General features: G+C 44.4%; 1 protein-coding gene across 1 annotated transcript; it reads left to right on the top strand.

The window, feature by feature from the left end:
- Positions 1 to 362: 362 nt before the first annotated feature.
- On the top strand, positions 363 to 15,007 carry SLC16A9 (solute carrier family 16 member 9). Its single transcript, XM_084265615.1, has 5 exons — positions 363 to 460; positions 8,868 to 9,011; positions 9,921 to 10,016; positions 12,487 to 13,395; positions 14,317 to 15,007. Exons 2-5 carry the CDS (start codon positions 8,933 to 8,935, stop codon positions 14,493 to 14,495), a joined length of 1,263 nt encoding a protein of 420 aa, XP_084121741.1. The 5' UTR covers positions 363 to 460; positions 8,868 to 8,932; the 3' UTR covers positions 14,496 to 15,007.
- The last annotated feature ends 638 nt before the right edge of the window (positions 15,008 to 15,645 follow it).

The following is a 15,645-nucleotide window of genomic DNA, read 5'->3' as shown; positions in this document are numbered from 1 at the left end:
CATGTGACTTACTAATGCTTTGTGTACTATTGTGTATTACACAGAAGAGGCAGAAGTACAGTCAGTAACTGATTTCCATTTTCTGTGTGCTGTGTTGAAGATATCTTCTTGAAGGAGGGTTGGAATAAACCTCTGCCTGAATGTGTACTTCTCTGTGCAGCTTGCCTGTGTAGCAAACTTCAATTGGTCATGTTTTTTAATGCTCTCTCCTTTTGTGTTTCGTTTGCCCAGGTTCTGCATGTACATCTGTGCTTACCTGACGAGATGGGATTTCGGAAGCCACCAGATGGTGGCTGGGGCTGGGTGATTGTCGTCGTTTCCTTCTTCACTCAGTTCTTGTGTTATGGATCACCGCTGGCGGTGGGGGTCTTGTACATAGAGTGGCTGGACAATTTTGGAGAAGGGAAAGGCAAGACAGCTTGGGTTGGATCCCTGGCAAATGGAATTGGATTGCTTGCCAGTAAGTGCGGATGCAGTTTGCTTTAAATCCAAAGGTTTCTTTCTAGTAGATGCTTTCATCAGCGTCTGATTTTTTTTTAATTATTTTAGACAGCCACGTATGATAGAACATGGGTGCTGCATTTTTGCTTTAGGTCAAGATGGGTAAGAAGGTTACATTTGTAGTTCCACTACGCGTAAACTAAACCAACATAGTGGTAAAAGAGCAAGAAAAATATCACCCTTAGAAAATTCAAAATTATTACATTTGAATAAATTAGGGCAATAAGCAAACTCTGGTAAACAGAATGGTGATTTTGTTGATGGGATTTAAAATATTTTCTTTAATGACCCTTTAGGACAAACGTTTGCATCACTGTTCTTAATAGCAGAGCAAAGTGTTAGCCCGAAATGGTTCAAGCCCTTTAAGAAAAGGTCAGTTAATAAACCAGTCACTAATTTTTCACCTCTAGAAGGAAACCCACCAGTTTGAGTGGGTGAGGGGCTTTTTTCCACTCCTTGACGAAAAAAACTCTTTGAAGCCTGCAGTGCTGTGGCTAACAGTGGCATTACATAAAAAACGATAATAGCTGAAGCTTTTCTCCAGTAAGACATTGTCTTACTGACAATGTAAGAGAGGAACAGCAGGATTTTAGGGAAATAAAGCACCGCTTTGAAAGTCTGTAGATCCGTTTTGCTGTTGTTTTAATATTGAGCATGGATATTGTGCTGGGTAGTATCAATCACGTCTGCTTTTTGAAGATTCTCCATTTTGCTGAAGCTGGGAAAAATTGCCAGCCAGTGGAGAAATTGCTCTGGGCAGAAGCAATTATGTAGCTTAATGGACAAAATGCAGCTCAGGATTCTGCTGAAATCTCTCCTCGAAAGAAAGTTGGCGCTCAAGTGGTGATACGACCTGAATAAAGACCACTCTTTTGTACGGCACTGTAACCGGCCAAATACTGGTGTTAGGCTTGTGTTAGGGTGTTATATTGCTGGGCAGAAGAGAAATGGGTGAAGTAAGGTGGATCATTAACCACAAGAAGACTGTTCACTCCCAGGATCTAAGTAGGCAAAGGACTGTAGGCTGCTCTTCCATGTCACTTTTTTATTTTCCCATTTTAGTAGTTGTTTAACTCATGTTATTAAGGGATCAAGACCTAAATAGACTTGAGAAAGAAAGAAGTGGGAGGAAAAAAGGCTGAACAAGATAGTTTCTGGAGAAAAAAAAAACTTAGAAGGGGATTGCAAGAGAAGGACTGAAGGAAAACCCTCTCCCTGGAGACCAGAAGTGTCTTGACACTTCTGACTAAAGCCCCGTTTCTTGAATGTCAACACCATGCAAGTTTACCGATTTCTTAATGCCCTCTGTCTTGTCACTGTGAGCAATTGTCAGTAGTATGCTTCGTAGCAAATATAAGCTATTGTCTTTGATTTTGGTACGGGATGCTTGAATTACTTGAGATTTTGATGGCTCAGGGGAGTGTTGCCTGCCAGTGTGCTTTTATTCTTTCAATTTGGGCTTTGGAAGCTTACTAATCAGCCCTATTTTTAACGCCTTCAAAGAAAAGCTGACATTAACAATAACTTTACTTGTTGGAGGGACACTGTTAAGTATTGTAATCTCTGCCTATGAACTAGAATTCTCTTGATAAGGTACTGTTTTTCACGCAGATTTCATAGCAGGCCTTTTTCAGGCCTGGTAATTAGTGTAAAGGACATACGCGCTTTTAGTGGAACACTGGGACAAAGGTTAGGTTAGAGAGAGATTTTCAGCCTTTTCATTTAAATATAGGAAGAAATAAGAACTTCTGTTCTTATTTGCAGAGAGGGATGAAATAAGGACTTCAGTCCTTATTTCTGCTCTTGCAGGTTCCAGTGTTAATGACCAGGTGGGACCGTTATGCACTGCAGCCGATGTTAAGTAGATGACTGAGCTAATTGAATTTTTGCAAATCAGCATCCTTTTGTGTATGTGAGAAGATATTATCTGTAACATAACTACTTAACAATCTCCCCAAACAAGCTGACTTCAGCAGCAGCGTTGTGTATAGGAATGTTCGTAACAGGACAGCTTTTCCCCAGAGCCTTTCAGTAGCCCCCTTGACTCCTCCAGAATTGTTCTTTGTCTTCACCTTTATTTTCGTTTCCAGTCTCTGATCTAGTTGTTATCCAAAGACCTGTTTTCAAGTATCAGTGCTTTTAAAGCAATCCACATTGCATACAGAGAGTATTGTAATTCTCAATGATTAAGAACACGTTTGTTTAGTGCCCTCTCCATCTCTTATTGCTTTTCTCAGTAGTGATTTCCCTCATTAAAAGCATGAAACCTTACAATGCAAGTTCTTTAGTTTTAGGTTTTCAACCAGTGAATGATGTTATCTTCAGGTGGTGTATTTTGAAGTGTCTCTAAATGTGGTGTATGCCTAGAGACTGCAATCAAATTACTTCCAAATTTTTTTTTAATTCTACACCTTGTTACAGTCTTCATGCCATCAATACGAGGAGACTTACACTGCTTTGACTAAGGGTCTTCTGAAGACTTCTCCAGCTTAACATCACCTTTCTGAAGCTGTAGATGCTGGATTGGAAAAAGAATGGTGGCTATGGTAGATTTTCAGCCACATGCAGGAAATAAGTTGGTGTCCATTTCCTTAAGGAAGACTTTTCTCACTGATGGGACTGGAGATCCTGTTAGCTAGCTTCCCTAACTGTGGGAGGCAGATCCAGTGATGTTCCTACATCAGTACTGTGATTTCACCAAAAAGAAGATGTCCTATACGTATGCCAGCTGGCAGCGAAAAAGGTTCTGCGTGTCATTTTCCCTCTGTACATGCAGTCTGGAACGTGTTTTTTGAAGTAGCTGATGCAGGTGAGTCCCTTCGCATTTGCTGTGTCGGTATCCATTCTACAGTGTTTACTTCTCACTTGTGTGAGAGCTAAACTTAGACCCAAGACATAGAAACCCAGCAAGGCACCTTGTTTATGGACATGAATTTCCTAGCTGCCAGGTGTTCAGTTTCTGTCCTCTTTGCTTGCAGCACAGTGTTGCTAAGGCCGGTGTTCAGCACTGAGCTGGAGCGTTGAGCTCATCAGCTGGAAAAGGGAATGGGACAGGGACCTGATTGATCTCTTCCTTGAAGGATAAGCTTGGGTTACAACCTTCTGTGATACGTGACCTTACAGTGTCTTGGAAGAAATGTGCCTAAAATGGTGAAAGGAAAGCATCAGTGTTATTGTGCAGGGCAGTGGTGAGAACCCTCACAATATTAGGTGTCATAATGCCAATCAGACCGTAGAAAATGTGGTACAAGGCTCCGGGGATGATGTTGTAGAGCTTATTATAAGGGAAAAGGTTGGAAGAGCTTAGTGCATTTCCCCTACAACAAAAGGCCGGAGGATGGTATTTGTTACATTGTTGAAGATCGTGTGTTTCTCCTGCACCGAGTGTTCTTAATTTTACATCCATTTGGAGCCTGAAATTAAATTTGATCTGTGTTATACTTGCTAAAAGCAAAACAGAGAAAGACCTTGGTGCCTGTAATTGGCACCACAGCTGTTTTTAGTAAGAGTTGAGCCCACAGTATTTCGCCTAGGAGGAGACACCAGCAATATGTGTCCATTTCACACTCCCCTTTGTTAACAGAGAAAGATCAAAGGGAAGATTGTCCCTTGAAAGGCTTGCCTTGATAAATCAGTGGGGTGTTTCTCCCACTCTGAGGCATTCAGTGTTAAATGTTTGTGTTCTCAAGCAATATTTTCATAACTAAAAAAACCTGTACAGCACCTTCATGTTTCTGGACACAAACCTTGGACAGATCAGAGGGCTGAAGCACCTCCCTTATGAAGAGAGGCTGAGGGAGCTGGGCTTGTCCAGCAAAGAGAAGGGAGAAGGGAGAAGGGAGAGGAGAGGGAGAGGAGAGGAGGCTGCGGGAATACCTCATTGCATCGGTCCAGTCCCTGAAGGGAGCAGAGAAACATGAGGAGAATCAGCTTTTTCAAAGGGCAGGCAATGTTAGGACAAGGGGGATGGATTGAAGCTGAGGGAGGGAAGGTTTAGATGGGGTATTAAGGGGAAGCTCTTTACAAGAAGAGTGGTGAGGGTCTGGAATGGGCTGCCCAGAGTGGTGGTGGATGCCCCATCCCTGGAGGTGTTCAAGGCCAGGTTGGATGGGGCCCTGGGCAACCTTGTCTAGGTCATGCATGGAGGATGGTGTCCCTACCTGTGGCAGGGGGTTGCAACTCTGTGCTCTTTGGGGTCCCTTCCAACACAGACTGTTCTATGATTCTATGATGCTATGAAGTATGGAAGCTGTACATAGTTTGGGGGGAGGGGAGAAGATATCCTAAAGATTCGTCCAAAGAGGAGCCCAGTTCATTTAATAACTTTACCAGAAAGGAGCAGTCTTTTCAGCCTGTTTGGAGCGGGTTACTGTCCAGTGGAAAAAGGCTTTTTCTGGTCTATATTCTTAGCCAAACACGTGCAGAATGCTGTACGTATTATGACAGGGTTTTAGAAATGCATTTAATATGCAAACAAATATTACCGCTTTCTGTCCGGTGGATTTTACCTACGGCCCATGAGTGTTGCTTCTCCTGTACAGTTTCAGCAGGCTTGGACAGATACCAACAAGTAGGGTGCATCAGATTAATGCAGGTGATAAGAAGGAGAGCTGGGCTGTCCAGTGTTGTTTGTTTGGCAAAAGGTTTTATCTGTGTATGAAGTGAAGGAGCTTCACCCTTGAGATGGGTGAGCAGAGGACAGGAGTATTAGTTGGCAAAATCTGTCTCATCATGTGAGGAAATTGAGGAAGAGAGTGTTAGCTCCTGATGCCTGTTAAACCAAATAACTTTGTACTTGTCAGGAGGGCAGTAGATTCCGGTAGTTGTAAAGTTCTTGTGTGAGCAGCAGCTGGATTGTTTTTGTCTCAGGAAGGACTCACAGTCATGAGGGTAAAGATTTTTATTTAAAAAATATTAAAATCTTAATGAAAACATCAGTGTAGATATTATTCTTCCTAGCAGTCCTTCTTCTTTGGTTTCTCTGCATGAAGATCTGTGAGAGCCCATCTTCCTTCCGCTGCTTCTTCCCATTTCGTGTAGGGACCTTCTTGACTCCTCCCAGCCTGATAATTGCTCTGCTGGCAACTGAGCCCTGACAGGCTGTGTACAGAAGGGCAGCAACTGTGCCTGCACTGGCTTCGTAGTCTTTCAGAACAATGCAGTTTTCTTCCTGGAAGTAAACTGGGCTGGCATCTTTTTGTTGCTAGAATTTGGGTTTAAGACAGATCATTTGGAAGGAAAAAAGCCCCAGGGATTTTGTTTGTAAAGGAGGTACATATTTGTTGATGTCTTCAAATGCTGTCCTACCCCCAGCATTGCTCAGCGAACTGAAGAAAATACTGGCTCAAAAGCCATTTCCCATGCTTTCTGTTGAGGATGGTCACTGGGACTTTATTTTTGTCCTGCTCACGTTATGGTGGCAAGTACACTGTCGGTGGAAGGACCTTTCTGAAAGAGAATCAGCTAAGTGCAAACCCTTCTGCTGCCGGGAGAGCTGTTTTTTATGTGGCTGCACATCGACTCTTTGGAATGTCCACTTTGAACAAATCCCACAGGGCAGGAATTCCCAGAGCAAGCCTTAGTCCTGCTCTGGGAAAAGTTGGTTGCTTGACCGGAATGAACCGCCTTGAACCCATTGTGCTTGAATTACTTGTAGAGAATCATGGTTTTGTGCAGCAAACTCCTGTGCAAACACCATGGTGATAACCAAAGGTGCTGTGCCTGGTGAATTGTAATAAAATCCAACCCCCCCCCCCCCCCCACTCCAGCTGTTTGGGCAACACAGAAAGAAGGAATGTGAGGAGGCAGGGAGAACAAAGCTTCTGGCTGCCATGTGGGGTTCTCTTTTGTGGCCTCTATTTTCTAGCAGTATGACAAGGGGAAAGTGAAAGTAGTGGCCTAGTGCATAGGGGAAGATGGAGCTCTTTTCCTTCTCGTCCTGGAGACCTATAATAACTATTTTAATGCTTGTACTGATGTTCCTTCTTATAAACAGGGTTGTTGCTGAGTTGCCAGCTCTCTTGCTATGTGAGATGACACATTAATACTGAGCCTATTGGAGCAGGTTCTTTGGTTCTGTTCAGGTTGTTTTCCATGTCCAAGCAGAAAGTACAAAGTGTACTTTCTATTCCCTTTGGGATTTTTTCTTGGACTCTGTCAGAGATGCTTTTGATGCTGTTCCAGGGGAGAGTGGCATTGTCAGAATATGAAGATGTGTTTTACCTTCCGCTCTGTCTCTCCCTTGTTCTGGCCTGGGGTCAGAGGGTCCAGCTTCACCCCAGATCCTTTGCTAGCAGTCAAGGCACTCTGTACTGGTACCGCCACCCTAGGCTGAACAGAGACTCTCTGATAGTAGCTGTGTCCAAATAGAGTGAGTCTGGGGGAAGTTAAATACCGTCTGTTTTAACAAGGCAGTGGGTGAGAAACAAAGAATAGAAAGAGTGCAAATTCCTCTGCTTAATTGAGTTGTGTTATCACTACCCAATGTTCTTTAAGCATAGAAGATCTTTTTTTATAAAGTACAGATCCAATCCTTTGTTTATTTTAAATCCCGTGGGTTTAGGAAACATACCAATCTTAATTTGCCAGTTCTAGTATTTAAGTCTAAGAATCGGCAACAATCTGACACTCTGAGCTTTTGTTCTTGGCAAGTTGCTCTGCCCAAGTTATTCTGGCTGGCTTTCAGTCCCACAGTGTGTGCTGACTCTTGAGAAAGAGAGCCTTGACCTTGATATCTTCCTTTTTTCATCATTTCCAAAATCCAAACATACTCCACTTCCTCAGAAGATCTGTCTCACTACTTCTTTACCTCTGGCTTTTTGCCTGGATCAGCCCCAATTCAGACTTGTGTCCCTTTGCGCTTCCGAGGCAGATAGCTCTTATGTAGAGCCAAAGTTCTGACCTGCCTCCCCTTTGAGGATGTTTTCACCTGCTGATGCATCTGCGCTCCTGTCTGCCAGGACTGCTTGTCCCGTGGCTGGTAACCACATGAAAACCTTGCCTACATTCCCAGCTGCTAGCTCCTGTCTGCGGACCTAGGCAAGTACCATGTGCTCAGCTCCAACTGTCGTTCACCTCGTATCACCTCTCTGGGCTCACCTCTCATCTGCTGAGAATCAGAGTTATGTGTGAGTCAGGGAGGACCAAACCTTAACAAACAAGACTCTAAAGTTACTGCTTTTGCAGATTGTATCGATCACGCTTTGTACCACTGCGAAGGAGGTACAGAGGTGGTAGGGTTCGGGGTTGGCTTTTAAATACTGCCATTCATCTCTGTATCTGACTTCTAATCTCAGAGTTGCCGACTTTAGGATCCTGGGGCTAATATAGAAGTCTGTGAACATTTGGAACTGCAGGGCTGCAGATGAGAGATTGTCTTTTACAAGCCAAGTCCCTTGCTGGTTGCTTATTTATGCATGGCACCAAGCTTGCACATTACTTCAGACTACAAGGTGTACTCCAGGCCATACAGCTCAAAGTAGGTGCTTGTTGTACAACGTCTGTGAGAGGAGAACTGGCTGAGTACAGGCAGAGCATGAATGCTGCCTGCACTTTGTTCTTGTTTTGAAAAGCTAACCAACCAGGAAATATTGTGAGTGGGTTAAAGAAAGGGAGAAACCTCTTCCAAACTTCATGAACATTGCTCTGCACCTTCTCAATAAATGCCTTTTATTTTCCATAGCAGAAACCAAGATCAGTAGTACACAAATATTGGGTAGGTAATACACAGGTATTAGGTAGAGTGCTACCAATCAGGTATTCCATTTCCCTAGAAAACGAAGGAAGAGTACTGTGTGTCTTTATCTGGTATCTGCACAGATATCTCAGCACCAGGTGGCATTCTTACCATTATCATGGTTACTATCTTCCATTTCCGCTTTATCAATGTCACCTTATGCCAAGCTGAATGCAGATACTGCCTTTTCTGAAACAGGTTTTGGTCTGTCAGAAAGCACCTGCCTGGTCCAAGCCTGGCCAATGGCCTAACTTCGTTTGGTACCTAAAGAGGAAGATTCTTTTCAGAACCTTTGTACTTGGGTGTGCAGTGGCCATATTACAGCCTAGTACGTGTGTATTATCCTGCATTTAAAGGATGCCTTGCTTGCTGTTGCACTCTTGGCCTTGGTACCATGTCATGGCCTTGATGTCAGTTTATCCATGAGCAAAAAACTTGCAGTCCTGTTCTTGTATGTTTTGATAACCAAGTCTTTAAACGAATCCTGTAAAAAATGAGTATTCTGAATTGATGCATAATATAAATATGTATTTAAACATTTTTCTCAGGAAACATTTCTGCAGATGGAGATGCTTCAGAAGCCCTTAACTGGTGCCAGTATTTATCAGGAATGCTTCTGTTTTTCCTCTAGGTCCTGTCTGCAGCATATGCGTATCATCTTTTGGAGCAAGACCAGTGGCAATTTTCAGTGGCTTTATGGTGGCCGGGGGTCTCATGATGAGCAGTTTTGCACCTAATATATACTTTCTATATATTTCCTACGGGATTGTTGTTGGTAAGAAACACCTCCCTTTCATACAGAGACTTAACCTGAATTACTTTTGGCTTATGAATCTGGAATGGGAAGCTGATTCAGGGAGGCAGCCTGGGACTTGGTCTGTCAAGGAATAGTTTGCTTGGGGCAGGGAGGGGCTTTGCACAGGCAGGCTGTTACCACGTAGTGAAAGAAAAAAGAGAATGCATATGTCCAGCAGGGTTTAAAAACTGTCTGTCCTCTGTTGATGTGGTGGTCAGAGAGGGAGAAACTGAGTCTTCACATAAGGGATGGGATCAAGCAGGCTTTCTGCAGGTGTGAAGTGCCAGGCTTAAAGGAATAGCAGCTCTTCAGGAATTTTGCCATGTACTCACTAATTGGATAAATTAGGGATCATTAGGGAGCATTCTTGTTCTCTACATAACTGGATTGCACTTCAACTGCTGTGCCAGAGACACGGAAGTCCTGTTCTGCTGGCAGGTGGTGCCCTGGCCCTCTGCGCTGCAGAGGGCTGCTGTAGGTAGCTTACCAAATTCCCTGTGTCAGGAATGCGGGCACCTGGCTGGGCAGCAGCGGTGCACTGGCTCGCTCACCATGCCACGCAGATGTAGCTCTGCTGTCTTCTGAGGCTAGCCCCTGGACCAAAAGCTATGTTAACCCTTTCACATAGGATGGAACCTGGGGTGGTAGGTTCCTCAAAGCCAGCCTTGTCCATGCAGGTCCTGCAGCCGGGAACGGACACAGGAGAGGCAGATGGGACAGGGCAGGCAGCCTCAACATCCTGCCAGGATGAGGCTGCATGGCTGATGCTGAGCCAGAGTGAAAAGGTGCCTCTGTACCCAGGGTACCCCACTGTAGTGTCTAGAGAATAAAAGGGGGAGTTTGTTTCCCAGAGAGTGGTGCATGCTTCATTTCTCTCTCTTTCTGAAGGGCTTGGATGTGGCCTTTTGTACACTGCAACAGTTACCATCACTTGCCACTATTTTGACAAACGCAGAGGCCTTGCGCTTGGTCTGATTTCAACAGGTACGACTTCTACTTGTCACTCTCCCTAACATTTTTGACTCTGTAACCTGGAAGTAGAAAACAGGAGATATATTTTCCTTGGTTATTTCCTGAAGTAGTTCTTGAGCCAAAGCATCAGTAGTGATAAGCAGATAAAATCAGGCTTCAGATAAAATAGTACCTACACTGGCAGGCATATGGCATAGGTTAGCCATATCGATAGGAAAAGGATACTCACTGAAGTGAAAGTAGCCTTATGAGTAGCTTGGGCTGTACATCATGGGTAATGAGGGAAGACTTTCCGTAGAGTGCTCTTCTTGTGCGTCTTATACAAAATGAGGTGAGAAAAAGGCTCAATATGCAGGATATAAATGCTGGATCACTATAACCTCACATCAGTTGTATTTTTAAAGGGATGGTTGAAGTTTGAGCTTACATTTTTCATCATAGGATGGTGAGGGTTGGTAGGGACCTTAAAGATCATCAAGTCCCAACCCCCCTGCCATGGGCAGGGACACCTCTTACCAGACCAGGCTGCCCTAGGCCGCATCCAACCCAGCCTTGAACACCTCCAGGGAGGTGGCAGCCACCACTTCCCTGGGCAGCCTGTGCCAGGGCCTCACCGCCCTTGTAGTGAAGAATTTCTTCCTAATATCCAATCTAAATCTACCCCTTCCAATTTAAAACTGCTCCCCCTCATCCTATCACTCCATGCCCTTCTAAAAGATCCCTCCCCAGCTTCCTTGTGGGGCCCTTCAGGGACTGGAAGGCCGCTATAAGGTCTCCCCTGAGCTTTCTCTTCTCCAGGCTGAACAAGCCCAACTCTCCCAACCTGTCCCCACAGGAAAGGTGCTCCAGCCCTCCAGTCATCTTCATGGCTTCCCCTGGACCTGTTCCAGCAGTTCCCTGTCCTTCTTATGTTGGGGACTCCAGAACTGGACACAGTACTCCAGGTGGGGTCTCATGAGAGCAGAGCAGAGGGGCAGAATCATCTCACTCAACCTGCTGGCCACACTCCTTTTGATGCAGCCCAGGACACAGTTGGCCTTCTGGGCTGTGAGTGCACATTGTCAGCATGGGTCAAGCTTCTTATCCATCATCACCCCCAAGTACTTCTCTGCAGGGCTGCTTCCTATCACTTCATCTCCCAGCCTGGATTGATGATGAGGATTGCGTATTTTTTAAGGTAAAAGGAGACTAAATTCCAAATCTACTTTTTGTCCATGTATGTTAAAAGGATTCTAGAAACACGGACCGCCAATAATACAAGGAAAAATCTGGTAATGAGGCCTGGTCAGTACAGGCAGTCTCATGAAAGATCGATGCCAGATCCATACCAGTGGAATAAAGAGGAACTTCGGCAGAAATGTTCATTGGGATCACTCCGAGTGGCTTTTGTTGGGATTCCAGATAATTTGCCTTAAGGCCTGATCTTACTGAGTTACCTGGAAGAAAAAGAAGTCAGAATTTTTATAATTATTTTTCCCCGAGTTTAGCACTGAAGTACATAAATGGCTTTAATTGACCCTAGAGCCGGTCTTCAGCAAATCATTTTAATTTAAAGTTTGTCTTTAAATTGAAAAACCAATTCTGTGTATTTTTGAATGCACATTCATTGATCACAGACTCACAGAACTGCAGTGGTTGGAAGGGCCCTCCAGAGATCATTGAGTCCAACCCCCTGCCAAAGCAGGGTCCCTAGGACAGGTTGCACAGGTCGGCATCCAAATGGGTCATGAATGTCTCCAGAGAAGGAGACTCCACACTCCCCTGGGCATCCTGTCCCAGGGCTCCATCACCCTCACCGGGAAGAATTTCTTCCCCAGATCGGTGCAGAACTTCCTGTGCCATCGCCCCTTGTCCTGTCCCCACAGACACTAAGAAGAGACTGGCCATTTCCCGTGTCCCGCACTTCAGATATTTGTAAACATTGATCAGATCCCATCTCAGTCTTCTTTTCTCCAGGCTGAACAGTCCCAGCTCGCTCAGCCTTTTCTTGCAGGGGAGATGCTCCAGGCCCTTAATCATCTTTGTACCCCTCCGCTGGACTCTTTCCAGGAGATCCCTGTCTTTTTTAGTACTGGGGAGCTCAGAACTGGGTACAGTACTCCTGGTGGGGTCTGAGCAGGGCAGAGTAGAGGGGTCCCTGAAGGCATATATCTATGTGGCTGCACAAGAGGATGGCTTAGTATCATATATCCTCAGATACGGTATCAATCTGACTTGTTTCTAAAGTGTCTGTTAGTGTTCCTCATTGTTAGATGTTCAGGTGTTTTGAAAGGCTTTTTATTTTGTGCATACTCCATACAGAAGCTGTAACATCAAGGGGGGGTTGATTATGAACAAACATACCAGTTTGCTCAACTGTGTAGGGAGGCACACAAATGACTTGCCATTCCTGCAACAGTATGTTTGTAGCTGCTGATGTTGAGAAGTGTTGAGAAATGTTTTTAGTTCTTCAGTTTAAAATGATCATGTTTTCCTTTTGTAGGCTCAAGTGTTGGACTCTTTATATACGCAGCACTGCAAAGAGAGCTTATAGACCTATATGGACTGGATGGCTGTCTGCTAGTAGTTGGTGCGCTATCTCTAAATATATTGGCATGTGGCAGCCTAATGAGGCCCCTGGAGTCATCCGATTCCCCTCCACCAGAAAAAACCTGCGTGGACAAAGTCCCAGATCAATATTTTGTATATCAGGAAAAAGATAAGACTGTTGAAGAAAATATAAACATCCTTGAAAAGGGCTATGTCAATGGAAAATGCATGAACCACATGTCGGATTACAAACAGGAGCTAAAACTAGCTAAGAATGTTTTAAGCTCAATAAATGTAAATGAAAAAGACAGTTACAAAAAGAAAGTTGTGGAACAGAAAAACTTGTGCAAGCAACTTGCCAAAAGGAAGTGGCAGCTCTATCTGAATTACTGGGAGGAAACCGTGGTCCTTTTTAAGAACAAAGTCTTCTCAGCTCTTTTTGTTGCCATCTTGCTCTTTGATATTGGTGGATTTCCGCCTTCTCTGCTCATGGAAGACGTAGCGAGAAGTGCGAGCATTGACGAAGATGACTATCATATGCCCCTTATTTCCATTTTAGGCATTATGACTGCTGTTGGCAAGCTTACTTTAGGAATACTGGCAGATTTTAAATGGATTAACACTTTGTATCTATACGTAATTACCTTGCTCATGACAGGAGTGGCCTTGTTTGCAATTCCATTTGCCAAAAATTACCTTACCTTAGTGATGCTTTCTGGGTTTTTGGGTTTTCTCACTGGGAACTGGTCAATTTTTCCGTATGTAACAACAAAGACTGTGGGAATCGAGAAACTGACTCACGCATACGGGGTACTGATGTTCTTTGCTGGGCTTGGAAACAGCCTCGGACCACCGATTGTAGGTAAGGGTGAAGTAGATGGTATAAAATTAACACGAGCCCATTAGGACCAGATAGGCTTAATTTGCACACGAGTACTTCAGTTTGGTCCTAATACCGATGGAAAGATGCGGTTGGGGTCTTCAACAAAGACGGAAGCCTGTTTTGCTTGAGCTGTCCAAGCTGATCATGTTCTTGTTTTGGCTCTGACAAAAAGCACGTTCCCTTGTCTGGGTGGCATTGTGGTTTTGCCCCACCTGAGAGCCAGGCACCATGCAGCCGCCTGTTCTTTATGAAGGAGTGTGGGTTGGTGGGAGGTGGTAATTGAGGGAGAGGGAAAGGGAACGAGAAGAAAACCCAAGGAACCAAAACCTCACTGGTTGGGATAAGGACAGTTTACTGGGACAGCAGAAAGAGAGATAATAATAATAACAACACTTTATAGTAAAATATATGATACTGGTGATACATGATGCAGTGTCTCACCAAACCATGCAGCTCAGGCTGAAACCAGACTGTCCCCAGAAATGCGCATGCTGGAGCTGCCTGCTCCTCCCCCACCAGCCCCTGTTTTATGTTGAGCATGACCTAATTGACATGGAATACCCCCTTTGGTCAGTTTGGGTCACCTGCCCTAGCTATGTCCCCTCCCTTCTCGTTAGCAGGAAAATATGAACAACTGAAAAGCCCTTGATTGCTTGGCAACAACTAGAAACATCCCTGTGTTATCAGCACTGCTCTCATCCCAACTCCCAGACACAGCATTGCATCTGCTGCTAGAAAGGAATTCCCTCTCTCCTAGCCAAAACCAGGACAGGTGGTCAAGCTGCATTTTAGCTTCAGCTTTCCCCAGCTGCCCTCCCCGTGCCATCAGTCTTACTTACCACGCTGCATTAAAACTGAACCCTTCACTGACATGCTTCTCTCTTTTGCTTTCCCCCTCAGGCTGGTTTTACGACTGGACGCAGGAGTATGACACTGCCTTCTATTTCAGTGGCTTGTGTGTCTTACTGGGAGGACTTCTTCTGCTGTTGGCAGCATTACCCTGCTGGAATGCCTGTACCAACCACAGCTCAAAGCTGCCTCCAAATACTTACTCCTACAAAGTTGCATCTAGTGCTTAGGTGACAACTGGAAAACACTCAGTGCTTTTTTTTTTATTATATAGCAAAGTATTTTAGTAATTTTCCACTTATTTATGAAGCCCCTAAATCCTTATCCACTAGAAACAATTCGATTGTAACTTGTTGAGTCCCTTTTTCTTCTTTTCTTTCTTTTTTATTTTGAAGAACAGTCATATTTTTGTCTACTATGCACTGTGTTTTCAGCCTTTGTCTACTGTAATTTCCTTTTGCCCTTTGAGGGGTATATTCTGCTGTATTACCATCTGTACTTTGTTGTTTTTTAAAGGGGATGGTGCGGAAGGGTGAAAACTGAAGCAAAACCGAAGGCCTGCTCCGTACAGGAGGAGGCTGACATTTCTGTCACCTTTTATAGGTCTCTGAGTTGCACAATCAGACTTTACAAAACAATAAATGCGCCTTATTATAATGTAATACCGTGGCAAGGTGCTTATAACATCATGCTTAGATTAACTCTTTGTCTCTTTTTAAAGTTTCTCCTATTAACGATGAAGTGCCAGTTGTGGGAGGGAGAAGGGGGTGGGAAAAATCAACCTTGTGTTGCGCAGCTGAAGTGAACTTTATGATGCAAGTAAAAATTCCTACTACCACTGCGACTAAGAACTGTGTTTATAAATGTTGCACATTTTTGTGACAGCTGTTTATAAAACTGTTGAACCAAAACCTTTTAAACCAAGGAATAAATATAATTGCTGAAACCACAAGAAGAAATGCTGACTGGATTATCCAACTCATCATCTGAGATGTGAGTTGGAGATGTGTTCGCAGCAGCCCAAAGGTGAGCATTTCCAAGAAAGTCACGTGCACTCTGGTGCTACTGGGAGCATCTCTCATGGCACAAGTACAGCTTAGTAGGTTGAGTGTGCTGCGGAGAGCTTGGTAGTGAAGCTTTCAAGAAGGGAGACCTGATGAGAAAAGGAGAAATGTGACAGCAGTGTTGTCTTTGCCCTGTTGTTTTTGGCATGGAGAAAGGTCAGTAACGTGGACCAGGAAGAGCAGAGGGGAAGGATAACAGAAGAGGTGCAGTGGAAGCTGAGGTAGAAAGAATTACAATGCTTGAACACACTGAACAGGCCCCTGAAACCCACTCTGGATGCTCTAGGTGCCAGCAAGCTGTGTGTGTGTGCTGGCT

The sequence above is a fragment of the Gallinula chloropus genome (assembly GCF_964237585.1).
Source record: "Gallinula chloropus genome assembly, chromosome: 5".
In the NCBI taxonomy this organism is placed as follows: Eukaryota; Metazoa; Chordata; class Aves; order Gruiformes; family Rallidae; genus Gallinula; species Gallinula chloropus.
This window is presented reverse-complemented; position numbering and strand designations above follow the sequence as displayed.

Excerpts from the sequence above, each read along its gene's own strand:
- SLC16A9 (XM_084265615.1), top strand. The coding sequence starts at position 8,933 with ATGGTGGCCGGGGGTCTCATGATGAGCAGTTTTGCACCTAATATATAC. Across the intron at positions 9,012-9,920 it reads TTCCTACGGGATTGTTGTTG|GGCTTGGATGTGGCCTTTTG; the intron begins GTAAGAAACACC and ends CTCTTTCTGAAG. Across the intron at positions 13,396-14,316 it reads CCTCGGACCACCGATTGTAG|GCTGGTTTTACGACTGGACG; the intron begins GTAAGGGTGAAG and ends TTTCCCCCTCAG.